Below are 17,251 nucleotides of genomic sequence, written 5' to 3'. Positions count from 1 at the left end.
TTCAGACTGGGGGTACACTTTTATATACACAGTGTGAGTAGAACAATAGGAAAAGTCCTGGTAATCTTGGATGACTGTACATAAAAAGCAAAAGTCCCAAAATGATAGCTGCAAAATTACAAACTGCTGCTTGACAAGCAGAGCCATCAAACTGCTATCTTTAAGACTTCACTGCTTCCTGTGATGAATCCTGTTTCTCTGACGGCTCACTATCTTGATACATTTTCAAGTAGGTCTCCACCATGCTGTCCAAATCATGCTTAATGGCACAGTTAATATAGAAAAGAGCCATACTCTTGTTTCTGTGATTCACAGGTGTATCTTGCAGGTATGCCGTCAGTCGTTGTTTCGCAGTGCTGCATTTGTCACTTGTCAGAGCGAAGAGTGGCAGATTGTACAGAACTTTCAGTAGAGCACAAACGTTGGGGAAGAACTTCACATCGGACAGCTGAAGCGTCTCATAGATGGTCGATGGCAATATCACATCTTTGGTGCCATGTTTCCATTTGATCTTCCAGCAGTGCAGCTCAGCAGGAAAGGTGTCTGGGTTCAGCAGGTCATCTTTGTAAATGTCCACACTGGTTTCCTCTGTGGTGTTGAACTTCAGCTGTCCCATGATGGCAGGGACAAGAGACAAGGACTTTAAGGCCTTCAGATGATTTTCAGAGAACAGGTCAGAGAGCTCCTTGATCACATGGCTAACCACAGGAATGGTAACTTGGTCTTTGTAGTAGGTCTCAGGTTGGATTTCCTCACCAGACGTTGGTCGTTTTCTGAAGTACAGCCTAGGTACTTTCACTGGGATTTCAAGAGATGCGGCCAGATTTACAGCCTCCTCGAACCAGAACTCATGGTAGACCTCGATATTCTCATAAACTTCATTCAGCGAATGCAGAACTGCAGTTAGACTGCCAGAAGCGAAGAAGACCTCATTGGTTTCCCCTTGCAGATTCTTGCCAAAGGCTCTGGTGAAGGAAAGGGTGTTTTTTAACACCACTAATGTCATGACATATTCAAAATCAGCCAATGCCTCAGATATGACAAAAGCATTGTGCGCCACTTCATCACTCCATTTGTGATCTTCATTATCATGCACACTGTCCATACAAAGCAGGAGAGACTCCAAGAGGTCAACCGCCAATTCGAAGGTATCGTGTTGCTCTGTCCATTTAGAGCCGCATGCCTCCTTAAGGACATTGGCCTTCTCTTCATTTCCTTGGTAGTAGATCGAAATAGCACTTTCCAGCTGATTTTGCAACAAGGGCGATTTACTGAAAAATGCATCCAGCTTTTTCAGGGTAGACATGACGAGATGCACTCCGGTGAACGTCATTGTGTTTGCCAGGCAGATGTTCAGGGAGCAACTGGAGCAAGGAGTGAGAACTGCTAGCGGATGTAGCTCAGCTATTTTTGCCACCATCGCTTTGACCTTCATAGCAGACACCCCAGAACACAAATATGCCTGTCCTCTGCAATACTTCATGTCCAGGCCACATTTCTCAGTCAGTTCCGTAACAAGCCTCTCTGTGATGGTCTCCACATCACCTTCAAAGAGCAGAAACTCCACAAACTCTTCCCGGAGACAGTTGGTCTTGTCCACAAAACGTACAAACAATGGGACATAGTTTTCTCCTCCTATCTCAATCACGTTGTCTACAACTAAAGAGAAGCAACGTCCTTCTTTAGCTTCAGCCAACAGCTCTTCACGAATGCACTTTTCAATAACTTCTAAGATCTGTTGTAACTGGATAGAGGAGCAATGCTCGAGGTTTACAGGTGACCCCTCAAACTTCTTTCTGAGGAATTCGTCACCTGCATTGATGCGGTACTCCAGCAGAGCCTGGAAGTTGCTGGGAGTGAAGCTTTTGCTTCTGGGTTCTTTGTCAGAGTGGCCGTGCAGAGGAATGTTCTGGGTGCCCATCATCACAACAACATCAAACAGAGACTTGAGATACTCTTTATTCAGCGTCTCTTCATCAATGACTGGAGGGCTGCTGTCAACCCCATCACCATTTTTGTTCTCATTCACATCTTTGGTTGCGGTCTCACTATTATCTTTAGGTTCCTCATTTTGAGAGTCCGCTGGGAATATAAAATTGGGTAAATTAAGAAATATTTTTTATGGTAGATTACATGTAAATATGTGTATATTCAGCTATCACAGCATTACTACCTCAAAATTATTTTATATTCTAAAATTTTATTCAAAGCACGGAGCGTAAAACTGAAAGCATTTTGCAATCAATTTACCAACTGTCTTGGAGCCTGAAAATACAAATTTTAGATAACAGGCTTCAAAATCCAAGTTTTTGAAAATAAATAATTACTTAATCGGTGTAAACTACAAAAAAAAAAAAACATGTTTGTGAGAAAACAACAATATAATGCTCATTCTTATTAAGTGAGATATATATATTAGTGAATGGTAATATTTGAAAACCAAATAAACAATGGTGGATTACAGGAGCAAATGTGTGCAAAACAGAAGAGGTTCTTTGCAAAAAGGCTTGAGGCCTGTTGCACAACACCAGTTTGTGTTTTTACACATCTTCTTGTGCGCTCTCAAATAAACGTTGCTGAAGTGCGATTTAGTGCGTTTGTGTAACGAGTATCCAGCCTTTAATAGATTTTCTATAATATGTATGAATGCCTCCGGTATTAATGCGTCCTGAAATTAAATAAAACGGCTATACGTCTTGTTTGCTGGCCTCAGGCATAACGCACCTGTCACAGTCAGCCAGTCAGTCAGTCAGCACGTAACCTTAAAGGGTTAAACAAACACAGCACTACTACGGTTACAGAAAAGTTCGCGCTGTTATAATTTTACTTACCTTTTATACGCTTTGGTGCGATTATCACCTGCTACTTAAAATAATAAAAAAAATTTGAATGAGAAGCTGTAATGTAGGCCCTGGCGGGATGAATCCTTGGCGTGGCGCCCCGCCATGGAAGAATTGAATGTAGCGGAACAATGAGTAAGTGTGAAGTAGTTAAACTATCAAACTGGCACAGGAATATCAGTATATTAATATAGGCTTTTTAATAACTCTCTTATATCTGCTGGTACTGCTATTAATACGCAGAACTCGATTATGCTGGTGCAGCCGTTAATACACGGTTCAGGTAATCAATAAGCCCAGCTCGCCTACATGATGTTTAATTATGGGTGGGGTCGCAGGTGGATAAGTTCGATCATTGGTTTATGCAGACCACTTTGCCTAAAATATCAAAAAGTTTCAAACGCTTTGATAACTAAAGCAAAACTGACCGATCAATGGATATTTGTCATAAAGAGTGATTAGTATAGGCTGCTGTTTTAATTTTGATCATACAGTTAACAAAGATTCAATATTCCAAATGAATATTTCACTTTTATTTTATTTATATTACAGATTTATTGTATTTAACCGGTTTGTGCTTTTGGCCGCGGCATAAGCGGACCCTGAGGCACATCGCTTCACCTCAAAGTTTATTAGTTATTCTTGTTTATTTTGTAAATAACTGACCGACAAAACTAAGATACAAATTGTACAAAACGAAATTCGTTCAAAGAATATTTTTCTTCCGACGAAAATATCTGAATTGTATATTTTTGTGCGTCTCCATCCGCTAACATTCTGTGCAGTGTTTGTTTCGCTCCACAGGAAAAAAAAGGATTTAATTAATGCTCCACTGTAATTACTGCTACACAACCACTGTGATATATTAGCTACATATTTTTATAAATGTCTTTTACACAAATTATTATATGCTATAGCCTACTTTGAGTCAAATATTTGCGATTTGTGACTCATCACCGGTCGCAGCATGCGCGTCTGTTTATAGCTTCTGTAAAAAAAGACCTACATTTAAACCAGCTTTTAGCAAAGCCTATATTAATATACTAATATTCTGTGCTAGTTTGACACTGTAAATTAAACTGAGGAGAGTTTAACTACTTCCACAACACTCCGTCACCTGAAAAGTGCAGCGCTGAGGTAAAATCATATTCTCAAGTCATAATCTTTAAAATAATGACTTGTATTAAAAATGTTGTTAAAGGGATTGGAATATAGAAATTACAGCGGTGCGTTAAAAATGCTTATTTTCGTGGAGCCATTGATTTGAGTTAGTAGGTCTGCTTTATATAAATAAGCTTAAATAAAAAACAGCCTATGCTGGTTATTAAAAAGGATTCAGTGTTTGCGTTTTGTAATCTAAATTTGTAATTTAAGTGGAAAATACTTAGGGCAGGCCTTTTATTCCCTTTTTTAGTTTTTTCAGTTTTTCTATACAATCCTGAAAGATTCACAAGCCAAAATAAATAATAAACTACAATGGGCGGTGATGACGGTAATAAACCACATCACCGCGGTTGACATCTCATTATGGCGGTAAGGCGGTGATGCGGTTACCGTCACACCCCTAGTTTTTACACATGCGAGTTTGTGATTACATTGAGCAAGCTCTGAGTTTTTGGGTTCAAGAAGTTTTTGGGTCGGTTTAGATCAGGTTTAGTAGCCACAGTAACTTAAGGTACATGGCTAACCTTATTTTTGAATTGTCTAATAATATTACTAATGTCTTTAACATTTAAAAATTAACATATGAATAAGGTTTAATTTATAAAGCTTTAAAAATGGCTGTCTTGGGCTGTTTGTGAACCTACATTGATAAAACAAATTATTGATTTGTAATTATATATTTTGCCTTCTCAAACTTTCACTGCACCAACAGCATTTATATCAGCTTTGCATATGTGTTTTAATTAATTATATTTCTGATAATGATGAGAGATAATAATATTGAAATTATATGGACAGGTAATCGCAAATGCTGAGTTAACCCTGAGTTTAGAGAAAGTTTTTAAATCAAGCATTGTAAAACAACCTGACCTGACCTTAACCAGTATGCATTTCCTTGGATTCGTCAACCTAAAATGTATTCTACAACCTTGAGTTAATTCAACAAGTTTTGTGCAACAGGCCTCAGGCACGAAATGTAAATTTTTAGATCTGTTTTGCCAACAATATTATCTGTATACAAAATTTAAAAAATGCAACATTTTCTGATTTCAAGTACATAGTTGTTGTGCAAACACTATGAATAGAAGAGGTATGTAAATATGTTAGAAAAAAACAATACTGTAATAGGTAGATCTTTCTTGATCATAGCACAGAATTAAACAAAACAAGAAAAAAAACTCACATTTATTTTTCTTCGCTTCAGGGGCATCCTTGTCTGCCTGTTAACAACATACAGAGCTCTTTAGTAAACCACTCATTTTCAGTATCTACACATAATTGACTTTTACCTTCATATGAAAGGAGACCATAATACAGTAACCTCTGTTGTGTACAGAAAAGACTCATAGATTGATATATAGGTTAAAGATGGGACCAATTTGGTGCCCTAATCAAATACGTTTATGAATCTGATTTTATGTAAATAGAAACATTAACTCCAAGTCAAGCTATATATATATATATATATATATATATATATATATATATATATATATATATATATATATATATATATATATATAAAACAAAAGATGAAAACATGAATGGAAATTTTCCATTGTCTTTCTGCATAAAATATGTTTATGTAAAATTATACAACATAGTACATGTAAAACTTCATGTAAAAATACGTAAAATAATAAGTGATTGTGCTAAAATGTATTATATTTTTAACAATCAAAAACATGTTGCTCACAAATGGGTAAAATCAAGTATTTTTTTTTTAAAAAGAGCGACAAGAAAATGATTAACTATTACAATTATGTAGCATTTATCCATAAAGAAAGTCTTTTAATATGTCAGTGTTGAATTCTTGTAGTAAATATACAAAGAATTTTGGTGTCTAAACTTAGTTACACTAAATGAAATGTCAGTGGGTTTCTGTAAATCATAGTAAAAATACACACAGACACTAAATTTCACACAAAGACCTTTGCCCTCAATACTGAGCAGCTCTTACCTCATTATTTGACCGCTTAAAAGGATTGTCAAATATAGTTGGTACAGCACTATCCTTCAGTACAGTCCTGAAAGGGCTCTAGAAAATAATCACAATAATATGCAGTGTTATTTAAAGATGGAAAGCTGTGGCATTCAGCAGTTTAACGATTTTTTAAACAACATTGGACTTAATAATATTTGACAATTCACACTTTCTCTTAGTTCCCAAATATAATGTTTAACGTTAATTATGTTATTCCACTCCACAAAAAAGCATATTGAAGTAAAGTTGGTTTCATATTCAAGCATTCGTTCAGTGACACACTCCCTAAAAATGGTTTACCATGCTACGTTGAATATTGGGTCTGAAATCACATGTGACTATGATTGAAAACAACATCAGCACTATTTATTTAACTGTGAACAATGTTGTACTTTGATAGTCATTGTCTGCTAATATTCATTCATTCATTTTCTTTTTCGCTTAGTCCCTTTATCAATCTGGGGACAGGATTGACCCCAGATTAATTAATGTGCTGGCCAATTTATCCAGCACATGTTTTACGCAGCAGATGCCCTTCCAGCCGCAACCCATCACTGGGAAATGGCTGCTACTATGATTTTATTATATAGAATTTGCAAAAAATACTTTTCTGAAATTATATTATTAAGGAGAAAGCCTGAATGTGTGAATATAAAAGCAACTTTACCACGATAAAAAAAAAGACAAACAACTTACAGTTTTGGTTATCAAGTTAGGCTCAAAATGTCTGGCGCACAGTCTGTGGTACTTGTTCAGATGATCCGGTGTTTTGTCTTTCAGGTCTGAGCGACTGCAGTTTTCCACCCATTTCTTACATCTAGGGAATAAACGTTCAACATGTATTCTGTGCAATGATATTTAGGTGCAGCAATAAAGTACAGCTCATACTTTGGTAACACTTTACTTTGATGATCCCTATTGCACATTTTGTTGACTAAAAGTTGCATTCCATCTTCATTTGAGTATCAGTAGAATGTCTGCTTAATATCTGTTGATACTGCTCCTTCAACAGACATTTAACTGACTATACGAAACTTTGCAAGCACATGTCAACTTACACTAACCCTAACTTAACAGTCTATTTATAATCTATTGAGAATTAGTTGCCATATAGATGCAATGTAACTTATATTCAACAAAATGCGTTAAAGGGACATCAAAATAAAGTGTGACCCATATTTTTAATGTCAGGTTTTTCCACTAATGCGCAGTTGACTTTGTCTGGTTATAAATACACAATGTCTACAATAGGATCAAGAAAGTTCATATCCATGTCTCACAATACAGTCAATCAGTACAGTGCTGTTACTGCTAGTTGGGCTAACATTTACACATTCTTATCGTAACTTGCATTATCATGCCAACGTATTTTAAAATCGGACTGCTTAAAAAAAATTCCTTAAAACTCATACAATATAATTGAATCATACAGACAGTAAGATATGACAGACTCGCTCAACTTTACATCTAATCTGTCAGCAAGCTAACACACTATAGCGACGCAAACGCAGTCTGCGCGCTGGTAAACAACAACAGCTAAATGCAGTTTTAACGTAAAAACACATCGTTTGGATAACAAAAAGTAACTTAGGTAAGGTAAACATGTACAAATTTACCTCTCCGGGTCCCGTGGAAACCTGAAGAACGCCAGCACCGAGTGAGTGCTGTTCCTGGAGCAGTTGAGCGCCGCGCAGAAATTAGGCATCGTGCGTCCACCCTGAGTCGAATCTTAAAAGCGAATCTAGTTCATTGGATTACCAGTGGTGAGATTTCGCTCTGAAAGTTTTAAAAATATAGTTTTGAAGACTAATAAAGCGGTAAATTGATCGGCACTCTAGTGCTTTGTGTGGCCTGGAGGAGAAGCGCGTTGAAGTTCGTCTCTGTCCCACAATGCTTTGCTCGCGCATGGCGACTTCAAAATTCCAGCCAATCAGCGCACGGCTACTAGATGAAATTGGCGGCAGTCATGGAGGAGCGGGTTTAAATGTGGAAAATATTTGCCTGAGGAAATTTAAAGTAACACTCATTGAATAAACCTTAAAATAAGCTGAGTTAGCCTGTCACGTAATTTTATAATTTTCAGTCTACGGTCCAACTTACCATTGATATGCATTAAATCTTATTCTATGGTTTAAAAATAAATGCTAAATATTTATCTTGCCAAGCATTTTTCACTTCAAGGTCATAGAAGTAACAAGAGATCAATTTCATTTCCTCATTCTAAAACAAATAAACACTTTAATATATGCATTAAACACATTTCTGATATATTAATGATGACAATGAAGCTGTTGAACTGAAATAATCTTTATTAAAATGTCTTATATTGCAGTGATCAACATTATGGTTAAAAAAAAATGAAGTAGTGAATGCTCATCTTGCCTTTAAAAAGACATGGTCAGAAATGAGGGATGAATTATATCCTCGGAGAACATTTCAACAAATTTTTTGTGAATTAAAATGACTTTACTGTAAGCTCAGAAAACAAACAAGTTTAAAAGCGAGAAAATGAACAGCAGAACAATAACATTTGCAGTAGCCTACTGGAAGCATCTTAGAGAGAAATTAATGTAAGTGAAGCGAAAGGAAACATTTTTTGGTTTGCTAAATTCGATACTTCCCAAAACAAGTCTTTTTACAATTTTTTCAACTTCCACGTTTATAAAATGAACAAAGCAGGTATAATAAAGTGGTACAAAGCACAGAAATAGCTCTTCATATATATACACACACAAACATAAGCCTTATGAAAGCACAGAAGATGCTGACAAAAGTGCCTAAAATCATATTGTCAAGCAGACATTAAGATATTACTCTATGTAGTAGCAGCCCAATGCAAACAGTTAAATATTAAATTACTTTTTTTAGTGTCACAAAGAACACCTTAAAATGCAGCCATTACATATGCTATAAATGTCCAATTACAAAGTGACTTCTTTTGTTTAACTGCATACTTTTGCCAAGTCTCCAGGGTGATCAGGCAAGTCTTCCAGTAGAGCTGGGTTTTTTCTGTAGATGTAAGCATTCGCATCGGCATCTTCCATCTGTACCAGCTCAGCCAATGAGGAGACGCACGTGTCGTGATCGTTCAGCATACCTGGCAGACGGGAGGACTTGCGCTGGATTCTTGTTGATCGTCGCACAGGTGTCAGAAACTTGAGGTCTTTGATGGTGCTTTTGTGTCGAGAGCCACTGCCTGGTGCTGCCTCGCACTCGATTTTCTTTTTTACACTGATAGGACATAAGGAAATGTTAATTTATATTTTGGTCATAAAACTATTAATATTCATTTTAAAAAATGTTACAAAAAGCAGTGAAATTCTTATAGGTTTGAGAAGACATCAGGGGAAGTAAATAGTAAATTTGTATTAGAGTAAAAATTTAATAATAATAACAATAATAATAATAATAATAATAATAATAATGATGATTTAATTGTTGAGAATACTGAAGCCCACTTTACAGCTATAATGTTAATGCCACAGAGAAGCAATTTGATTAGGATTCCATTCAGATCTTTTTTGTTCAGGTTATGAACAAAATCATTGATAGCCAATCAAAATGTATCAGTCTTTAAAGAGATTGAGAAATTAAAGCAACAGATGACATACCCATAGTTACACACTTTATAATAAACAACATTTTGGTTTATTGGTGTGAACTAGGGTTGGGCGATGTCGACAAATTTGGCATCGTACAATGTCTAATGTGAAACATCGCAATGGACGATGGCAGCGTTGTTTGTAGCCTACCATTTCAACTACATGACCCACATGGTCTTGGTTTTACCAATAACCAAATCATAAATAAAGATAAGTAACACACAAATTACCATCTGTCAATCACTTTTCCCGCAGGACTCTGGCATGAATAGGCAGAGTGATCTGTGTCGTTATAATGTCGTCGACAAACTTGATTGGTAAAAAAGGTGCACAACCAACAGGAACCAACCAACAGTATCTGAGGTTTTCACTAAAATTATTAAGTACAAGCGTGAAAGATCAAAGCAGTGTACTAACGCTGTGACACGTTACCTGATAAATTCAAAAGACTGGAGAGTCAGATAGAGACAAGATTAATTAAATATCACGTTTAACAACTACAGTGAGATGTACATCCTTCATCAACTGTCCGATGTGCACTGCTCTCTGGGGTTTTGTGCTCAAAGCACCTGCTGACTGCTGGAACTCAGATGTGCGTTTTCAGCTGTATAGTGTGGATGGAGATTTTTTTCAGAAATGCTAGGTGAAACGCCAGTGTGGACGTGGATTGTTTTTGTTCTAAAATGCTATTTTAAAACCAAGTTGTGTTAGTGTAAACGGGGATGTTTGTATTTTTCACGAGCGGGTTGCTGCTGTGATGGGGGCAGGGTGGAGGATCGCAATGCTGACTCAGCATCGTGATGTCTATCGGCCATGGACGGTTGCATTGTCCATCAACCCAACCTTAGTGTGAACTATAATTTAGTCATTATATCATACACATAAATAAATTTGTACAGGGTTGAATTTCCTCAAACTCACCTCTGCAGATATGGAGTAGTTTTTACATTGTATTTCACAATGGATGCGCCTTCCATCTCTGGAGTGGTACACCTCATCTCCTCACTATCATCATCTTCACTATCAAATAGTTTCTTCTCCTGAGGTTCCTGATCATCCTCATGCTTTATGTCAGCCTTTTTAATGTCATCTGTAATGTCTTCCTCATCCTCAAGTTCTTCCTCTTCTAGAATTTCAAACACTCTATCTGTTGTGTGCTCCTCTACTTGCATTTCCATTCTCTTCTCTGCCAATGCATCACATCCGTCAGCATTCATAGCTATAGAGGATGGGTAGGAAAAAAATAAGAAATGTATTAAAACCACAGTACTGGTAATAATACTAATGCATAAAGATTCTGAATGAGACGCACCATCTTCATACGATGAGGGCGTTTCCATCGCCTCCAGTTTATCACACAAGTTCATCACCAACTGCAAAACAGAAATTCACATTATTTAATAACTATATAAATGTGTTACCCCTTTTTCACCAAGGCAGTTTGAATGCTGGTTCGGAGCAAGAGAATTTTTCTTTCGACACTGAAAGCATCCAATAGTATCTGGATGCAGATTTGGATTGGCAAGCTGAGACTGCATATCTCAGACTTGACAATGTTAGACGAAACGCACTTAATGTAGCTAGGTGACATCGTTGTGAGGGGTAGAGGTGGGGTTAAGCATGCAGCAACTCATAGTCTGCATACAGACCCCTCTCAAATCATCAGCTCTGAACCAGGAAAAATGGTTCTTAAGTAGCACCAAAACAATGCTGGGCTAGAAGTTAAAAAAAATGCTTGAATCAGAGCTTTGGGCATTATTACTTGTCACTAACGAGACAAACAGAAACTGTTTTGAGTGCCATTTTTAAAATAGCAGCAGAAAACAATCCTGAAAACATTGTTATCACTTGTAAATTTACATTTATACAATTCACAATGTTTGGATACCGATTTAAAATTCACAAAGCTATTAACATTATTAGCAACACTGATGGTGTGTTTGTATTTGGGGCTTCTATGCATTGTTGGGAAAGATGAGATTATACAATGATTTCCGATGTAGATCTACTGTGGCTCTCTCGCCTTTGGAAAAGCAAGGCGATTCTTTAAAGACTCGATAGGTGGACCAGCTCCAAATTGGCAATAGAACTTGATATAAACTAGCACCCGGTTCATGCTGGTGGAAAAGGGGTATGTGTATCAGTGCATCATAAATGGAAGTCTATTTCATGGTTCTTACCGACTCCATTCTTATCTCTGGGTCAACTGGCAGATCCATGTCACTGTTGTCCAGCAAGTCTAATGTAGTATTCATAATATTGCTTGATTTACTTGTATTCACTGGTTTTGAGTCAGGGACTTTATCAGTTTGGTTGGTGGTCTTCAAGGCAGGGGCTGGTTTTACAGGCTCTGTTTTCTGCATGACAGGCTTTGATTGAACACAGGTAGTGGCTTTGGGTCCAGTTTTAGGCCGTGGAGCTGGTTTCCGTGAAAGCACTGCTGAGTTGTCTGAGATTGGAGGCCTCTTCAGAGACTTTCCTTTAGAAGCCAGCCATTCTGCAAGCTTTGCTCTGAAAGGAGAGTATAAATTAAAATCATCTGCTATAACCATACTGTCACACTGTTAAAACTGCTCCGTATACTTAATTCTTGCATTCTTCAAAAGATTTTACCTTTTCGTTTGAGAAAGTCTGCATACATTGGTGCAATTTTATAATATTGAAAAACGTTTCTGTGCATTTTGAAGTTTTACTAACTCGTCAACTGCATATTTGGTGGCCTGAAAATAAATTCTAGAGTGCAAGATTTAAAAAATGATACCATCATCTGTAAACTCTGACATCATGCATATTACTTATTCTGCCTATAAGTAAACAAAAGTTCTTGATTTACCAAGAAACTAGTGTATACAGAAAACTAGTGTACAAAACAGCAAAGGAAAATGTATCAGTTTTGTCATAAAAGTACATAAAACTAGTAAAGGTGATTCTCTGAAAAGTATTCAAAATATAGTTTGAATAGAATTGTATGTATTCATTGTTATATTTTATGAACTCTTCATAGAAGAGTAAAAATATTAAAATCCAGGCCTGTAGCCAGCCTGGTGAAAGGTGTGGTTCTTTTTTTTCTCGAAAAGTGGACTTTTTTTGCAGTTATATGCCTCAATGTCTAATTTTGAGACTTAATTACTGCATTTTAGTGACATCTTAAGCACCATTTGAAGCTGGATCAGTTTGTCTGATGGTCATCATAACCACATTTTTGATGTACCAAAAATATTCCCCTAAAGATTTACAATAGAACAAAGAAATATGAAAAAAATATATTTTAAATACAAATGCATTACATCATTTATCATCAGAAAATAGGGATGTGTTAAAGTTTTAAATTGAAAAACTGTGGCATATCGTCATTTATTAGGCATGGGACGATGACCGGTTTCAAGGTTTACCGCGAAAATGTTCTGTTGTACTGTTCCTAAGGTTTATGTGAGATTTTTTAAATGTATTTTTTATGTGTTATAAAGAAATCTGTTTTTGAAACTAATGAAAAGAGCAGAAGTCAATGATTTATTTTAACTATTTAGCCTGACATGTTTACTGCTCCAAAATCTTATAAATGTTTCTTAAAATAAAATAAATTGTGTTCAATGGGGAAAAAGTTTTTTGTTTTACCTAGACATTTAAAAAGACTAAGTTAGGGCAGTAATCACAATATTGTAATACTTTATCTCATACCGGCAGAAACCTATACCGGCAAATGCCTGATCATTTATTTGACAAATAACAAACTGACAGCACATTCAACCTTTCTCAGTCACAATTTGGCCTCTTGAATAATAAAAAATAAAAATTATGAAAACATAATAACAGAGGGAGTCACAATTTTTCTAGCCTCTCTAGTTATAAATCTATTTTTTTTAAATGAAAATTTTAAAATTCATGTATAACAAGAGCCAAAATAGTATTCAAATTAATCTTAATATGGTCCGCTTTTGGTGCTTCACACCTTTTTATTAGTCATGTTTTGCTTCAAGAATAAGGTCTAAAGTTTAGAATAAAAGTCGCTTGTAAAATGTTTTTTTTCTATTTAAAAACAATACAGTAGCGAAATATGACTTAAATTGCGTCAGATTATAAAATGAAAATATTTGTTACCATTGGCAAAAACTGATTAGCTGAAGTCCCACCGAAACGACAGCCAACAGAGAATTCTTAAAGCCTTTTTCGATGGGTTATTTTCACGATTTATGATGGCATAACAGTCAAAATAACACAAATGACAAACTCTGGACCTTTGTCAGTGAGGGGTGGGTCTTCCGAACCACCCAAACTCCCCCTTGCTACTGGCCTGAAATCATATTACAAATTAATGAAACAGTACAACTCACCTTCTTTCTTCAGCCGTTTGCATTTGTACTTTGTACTGGCTGACTGTACTTGTGACAGCCCTGCTGACGTTTTGATCAGTGAGGGTGGGTTTGGGTTTTGGCACCTGCTTCTTCATAGTGATGGCTTTGCTGGTGGCCGAGCGTCCTGTAGCTAGAGGGGCTGGCCTGGGAAAAACACAAGCTCGATGGGCTCCTGTTTGGGAGATGGAACTTGGCACCTTTTGAGGTATTTGTTTAAGAGAAACAGACTTGTGGACTGGTTTTTCAGGGACATTCCGGGGGACATCAGAGACTGATTTTGATCTGGATGACAGAACAGAGTTGACTCTTGGTTTAATAGAGGTTTGCAGAGAAGTAACAGACTTTGACCGAATTTTAGGCACCTCAGGTTTTGCTTTGGTCTCATCCAGTTTTGAGATCACTTTCTTTTCTGTGGTCTTCACATCCCCACTGGGTTTTCTGAAACAATCGATTTTTGACTGGATCACACGGCCCTTATACGTACCAGGTTTGGATTTCTGGACAGCAGAGACCGTAAAAGGTGGTTTCTGAACTTCTTCCACAAGCTTTCGTTGTCTTATAGTCTGCTGTGTACGAAAGGCCTGGCTTAGAGTGTAACGCTTAACAGGATCAGCATCATTACTTTTGTCATGCGCTCTAACATTCTTTCCCTTCTTTCCAGAGTTATCCTCCCTCAGATCATTCTTTGACTGAAGGGGTGCCGTTTTACATGGTACTCTTTGTTTCGATACAGTACTGCTGATGACTTGTTTTTTAGGGCCAGAAACTGGTTTAGTGTTCTCCTTGTTACGCTGATTAAAAACAAAAGAACATATTAGGCAAGTTACATAAAGCAAACACTTTTTATTTTCCTCACAAGAGTTGATCATCTTTATACAGTATAATGTGTACCTTTCTCACCACAGACTCCATTGTGTTCATCTACCAGTGTTAGGACAGTTCTTCAAAGATGACAATCTTCCACCTGCAAGAAATCACATTGTTATAAAATAAAATAAAAATTAAATAATAAAAAAATATCTCAATTTCACCAGTCAATAAGTTTGTTTTTAAAGTAGGCATGGGCCGGTATAAGATTCAGACGGTATGATAACCTTGGATAAAAATATCATGATTTCACGGTATTGTGATTACTGCTCTAAAATATATTCCTTTTAAATATCTGGGTAAAAACAAAAACTTTTTTCCCCTTTGAAAATAATAGATTTTAATTTTTGAAAGATTTATAATATTTTGTAATCGTAAACATGTCAGGCTAAATAATTCAAATGTATCATTGTCTTCTGCTGTCTTCATTAATTTCAAAAACACAGATTTCCTTACAATTTAAAACAGCGTCTTTGGATATTTTTTCTGCTGAAGATACTTGTCTTAAAAAAATGTTAATAAAACAATCTTACACATACCTTAGGAATGGTATTACAGAAAATGTTGGCAGATTTAAACCTTGACTTTTTTTAAAACCGCGCGGTATACCTTGAAAACAGTTATCGTCCCATGCCTATTTTAAAAGGCATTTTTAAACATTTTCCACAGTGAAATTAAGTGATGGGGTTGATTTACAGCCGCTCTTCTCTTCATCATTGTCTGTATATGATACAGCATCTGAGAATTGACTGACACATCTCAGGAATGTAATAACATTAATTAAGGCAGAAAATAAATATGCACTCGTTTCATAATCCAGTTCATACGAAATTCCAGAGTTTGATGTTTTGTTCTGTTCCATTAAATGACTAGGTTTTATTTACGTTTCTAAGGGTTATTACAGTAAGAGGAATGTAAATGCATGCAAAAAAATAAAAAATTCTGGAGTCCTCAGGATACTGGGACAGCAGCCCAGATAAGAAGAGTCCTTTCAGATGTTTTCACTCACCTATGACCCCTACCAAAGTTGCATATGCATACATCTGCTTATTACCCATTAGGAAGGTCGTACCAAACCAAACCGTACCATACCACTCAGTGCAAACGGGCCATAAATAGCCTTTCCCCCCAGAAAATGGCAACTGGTTAATTTGTCAATTTATAAGTGTGTTGTTCCAGTAAATATAGATTTTTTTTTTATCCAGAAGTCAATACTTAGGTTCTGCGTAGTCTAAAAATGAATAGAATCATGTCTGAAAACACCTTTTTGGTTAACGTTACTTAAAAAAAATGTGTACCTGAAACTTGGTCATAAGCAGATCACAGAATAAAACAAAAATATGTTTTACCCAAACACAAAAACAAACCTTATCATTGGCTTCTACATGTAATACATTTACGATATGAAAATATTAATCCCACTTGACTTAAGTCATTCCTTAATGAAGTGCTTGTTGAATTTGTCGATGTTTATGATGAATGACTGACATGACAGATATACCATGTATCCTGACGACGTTGGATGGTAGGCTATGTGCAGCATAGTGTCAAAACGAATAAATCAAAACAACTTAATTCACCAATAAGCTTTTATTCTGCCAACTTACTAAAGAATCAACAAACACTCTCCGGTTTTCTAACGTTACCCACGCGTAAAAAGTGCCAAATCATGACAATACTCACATAGCATTAATAACGGTTGACAAAAACAACATATAACTTACGTTTTTTCTGTCTTCTTCTGTCAACAAGGAAAGACAAGCACATGAACCCCAGACTCAGATCAAAACTGAACTCAGATCAACACGCGCTTTTTCAACAGATTTGAGTTCAGCGCGGCGAGCTCTCCGATTGGTGATGACAGTTTTGAGTCACTCTAGCCGACAAATCGCATTGGCTGCTTCGAATCACGTGATGAAAAACAGAGTTGGCCGCACCCATTTACTAAAAACTGGGTGCTGCCTGTTTTGAACCAAAATAAAATTCCTCTTATAACTGCTCAGTCGTTTCAAAACCAATCCAGTTGAGTCAAGATCCGGTATTCGTTTATTTTTTGATAACTGTAACGGTTTTATGTGAGAAATAAAAAGGTGTGGAAAATAAATGTTCCTTAATAAAAATAAAAACTGTCAAGATTGATGTTCAAGAGTGTCTGCTATTAAAAAGATTAAGATATATTTTGTCTGTTTTGATGATTTTTGTGAGTATGCAAGCAGAAAAAGTACACAAGCTCTTCTTGCATGAAATACCCTCTATAATAATACACCCAAAAATGAAATAGGCTCTATTTCAGGGGTGCCCAAACTAGGTCCTGGAATGCCGGTGTTGTGCATATTTTAGGCATATTTTAGCTCCAAACTTGCCTCAGCACCTGCACGGATGTTTCCAGAAAGCCTAGGAAGAGCTTGATTAGCTGGCGGGTCTGGTTGAGGTTGGAACTAA

General features: G+C 36.4%; 2 protein-coding genes across 2 annotated transcripts; both read right to left on the bottom strand.

The window, feature by feature from the left end:
- thap12a (THAP domain containing 12a) lies at positions 1 to 7,867 on the bottom strand. The gene is made up of 5 exons (XM_056467273.1): positions 7,605 to 7,867; positions 6,685 to 6,805; positions 5,965 to 6,042; positions 5,188 to 5,224; positions 1 to 2,082 (listed from the first exon to the last, which is right to left on the bottom strand). Exons 1-5 carry the CDS (start codon positions 7,691 to 7,693, stop codon positions 161 to 163), a joined length of 2,247 nt encoding a protein of 748 aa, XP_056323248.1. The 5' UTR covers positions 7,694 to 7,867; the 3' UTR covers positions 1 to 160.
- Positions 7,868 to 8,279: 412 nt separating this feature from the next.
- On the bottom strand, positions 8,280 to 16,661 carry si:ch211-266i6.3 (cytoskeleton-associated protein 2). Its single transcript, XM_056467410.1, has 7 exons — positions 16,534 to 16,661; positions 14,834 to 14,906; positions 13,922 to 14,733; positions 11,771 to 12,101; positions 10,903 to 10,963; positions 10,512 to 10,809; positions 8,280 to 9,219 (listed from the first exon to the last, which is right to left on the bottom strand). Exons 2-7 carry the CDS (start codon positions 14,861 to 14,863, stop codon positions 8,931 to 8,933), a joined length of 1,821 nt encoding a protein of 606 aa, XP_056323385.1. The 5' UTR covers positions 14,864 to 14,906; positions 16,534 to 16,661; the 3' UTR covers positions 8,280 to 8,930.
- Between the last annotated feature and the right edge of the window lie 590 nt (positions 16,662 to 17,251).

This window comes from Danio aesculapii, chromosome 10 (genome assembly GCF_903798145.1).
Source record: "Danio aesculapii chromosome 10, fDanAes4.1, whole genome shotgun sequence".
NCBI lineage: Eukaryota > Metazoa > Chordata > Actinopteri > Cypriniformes > Danionidae > Danio > Danio aesculapii.
This window is presented reverse-complemented; position numbering and strand designations above follow the sequence as displayed.

What these genes read in the sequence shown, in the direction of transcription:
- si:ch211-266i6.3 (XM_056467410.1), bottom strand. Translation starts at nt 14,863, where the DNA reads ATGAACACAATGGAGTCTGTGGTGAGAAAG. An exon ending in TGGAGTCTGTGGTGAGAAAG is followed by an intron (nt 14,734 to 14,833) that starts GTACACATTATA and finishes GTTTTTAATCAG; the next exon opens with CGTAACAAGGAGAACACTAA. An exon ending in GCCCTCATCGTATGAAGATG is followed by an intron (nt 10,810 to 10,902) that starts GTGCGTCTCATT and finishes CATCCTCTATAG; the next exon opens with CTATGAATGCTGACGGATGT.
- thap12a (XM_056467273.1), bottom strand. Translation starts at nt 7,693, where the DNA reads ATGCCTAATTTCTGCGCGGCGCTCAACTGCTCCAGGAACAGCACTCAC. An exon ending in CTAACTTGATAACCAAAACT is followed by an intron (nt 6,043 to 6,684) that starts GTAAGTTGTTTG and finishes ATTATTTTCTAG; the next exon opens with AGCCCTTTCAGGACTGTACT. An exon ending in TGAAGCGAAGAAAAATAAAT is followed by an intron (nt 2,083 to 5,187) that starts GTGAGTTTTTTT and finishes TTATATTCCCAG; the next exon opens with CGGACTCTCAAAATGAGGAA.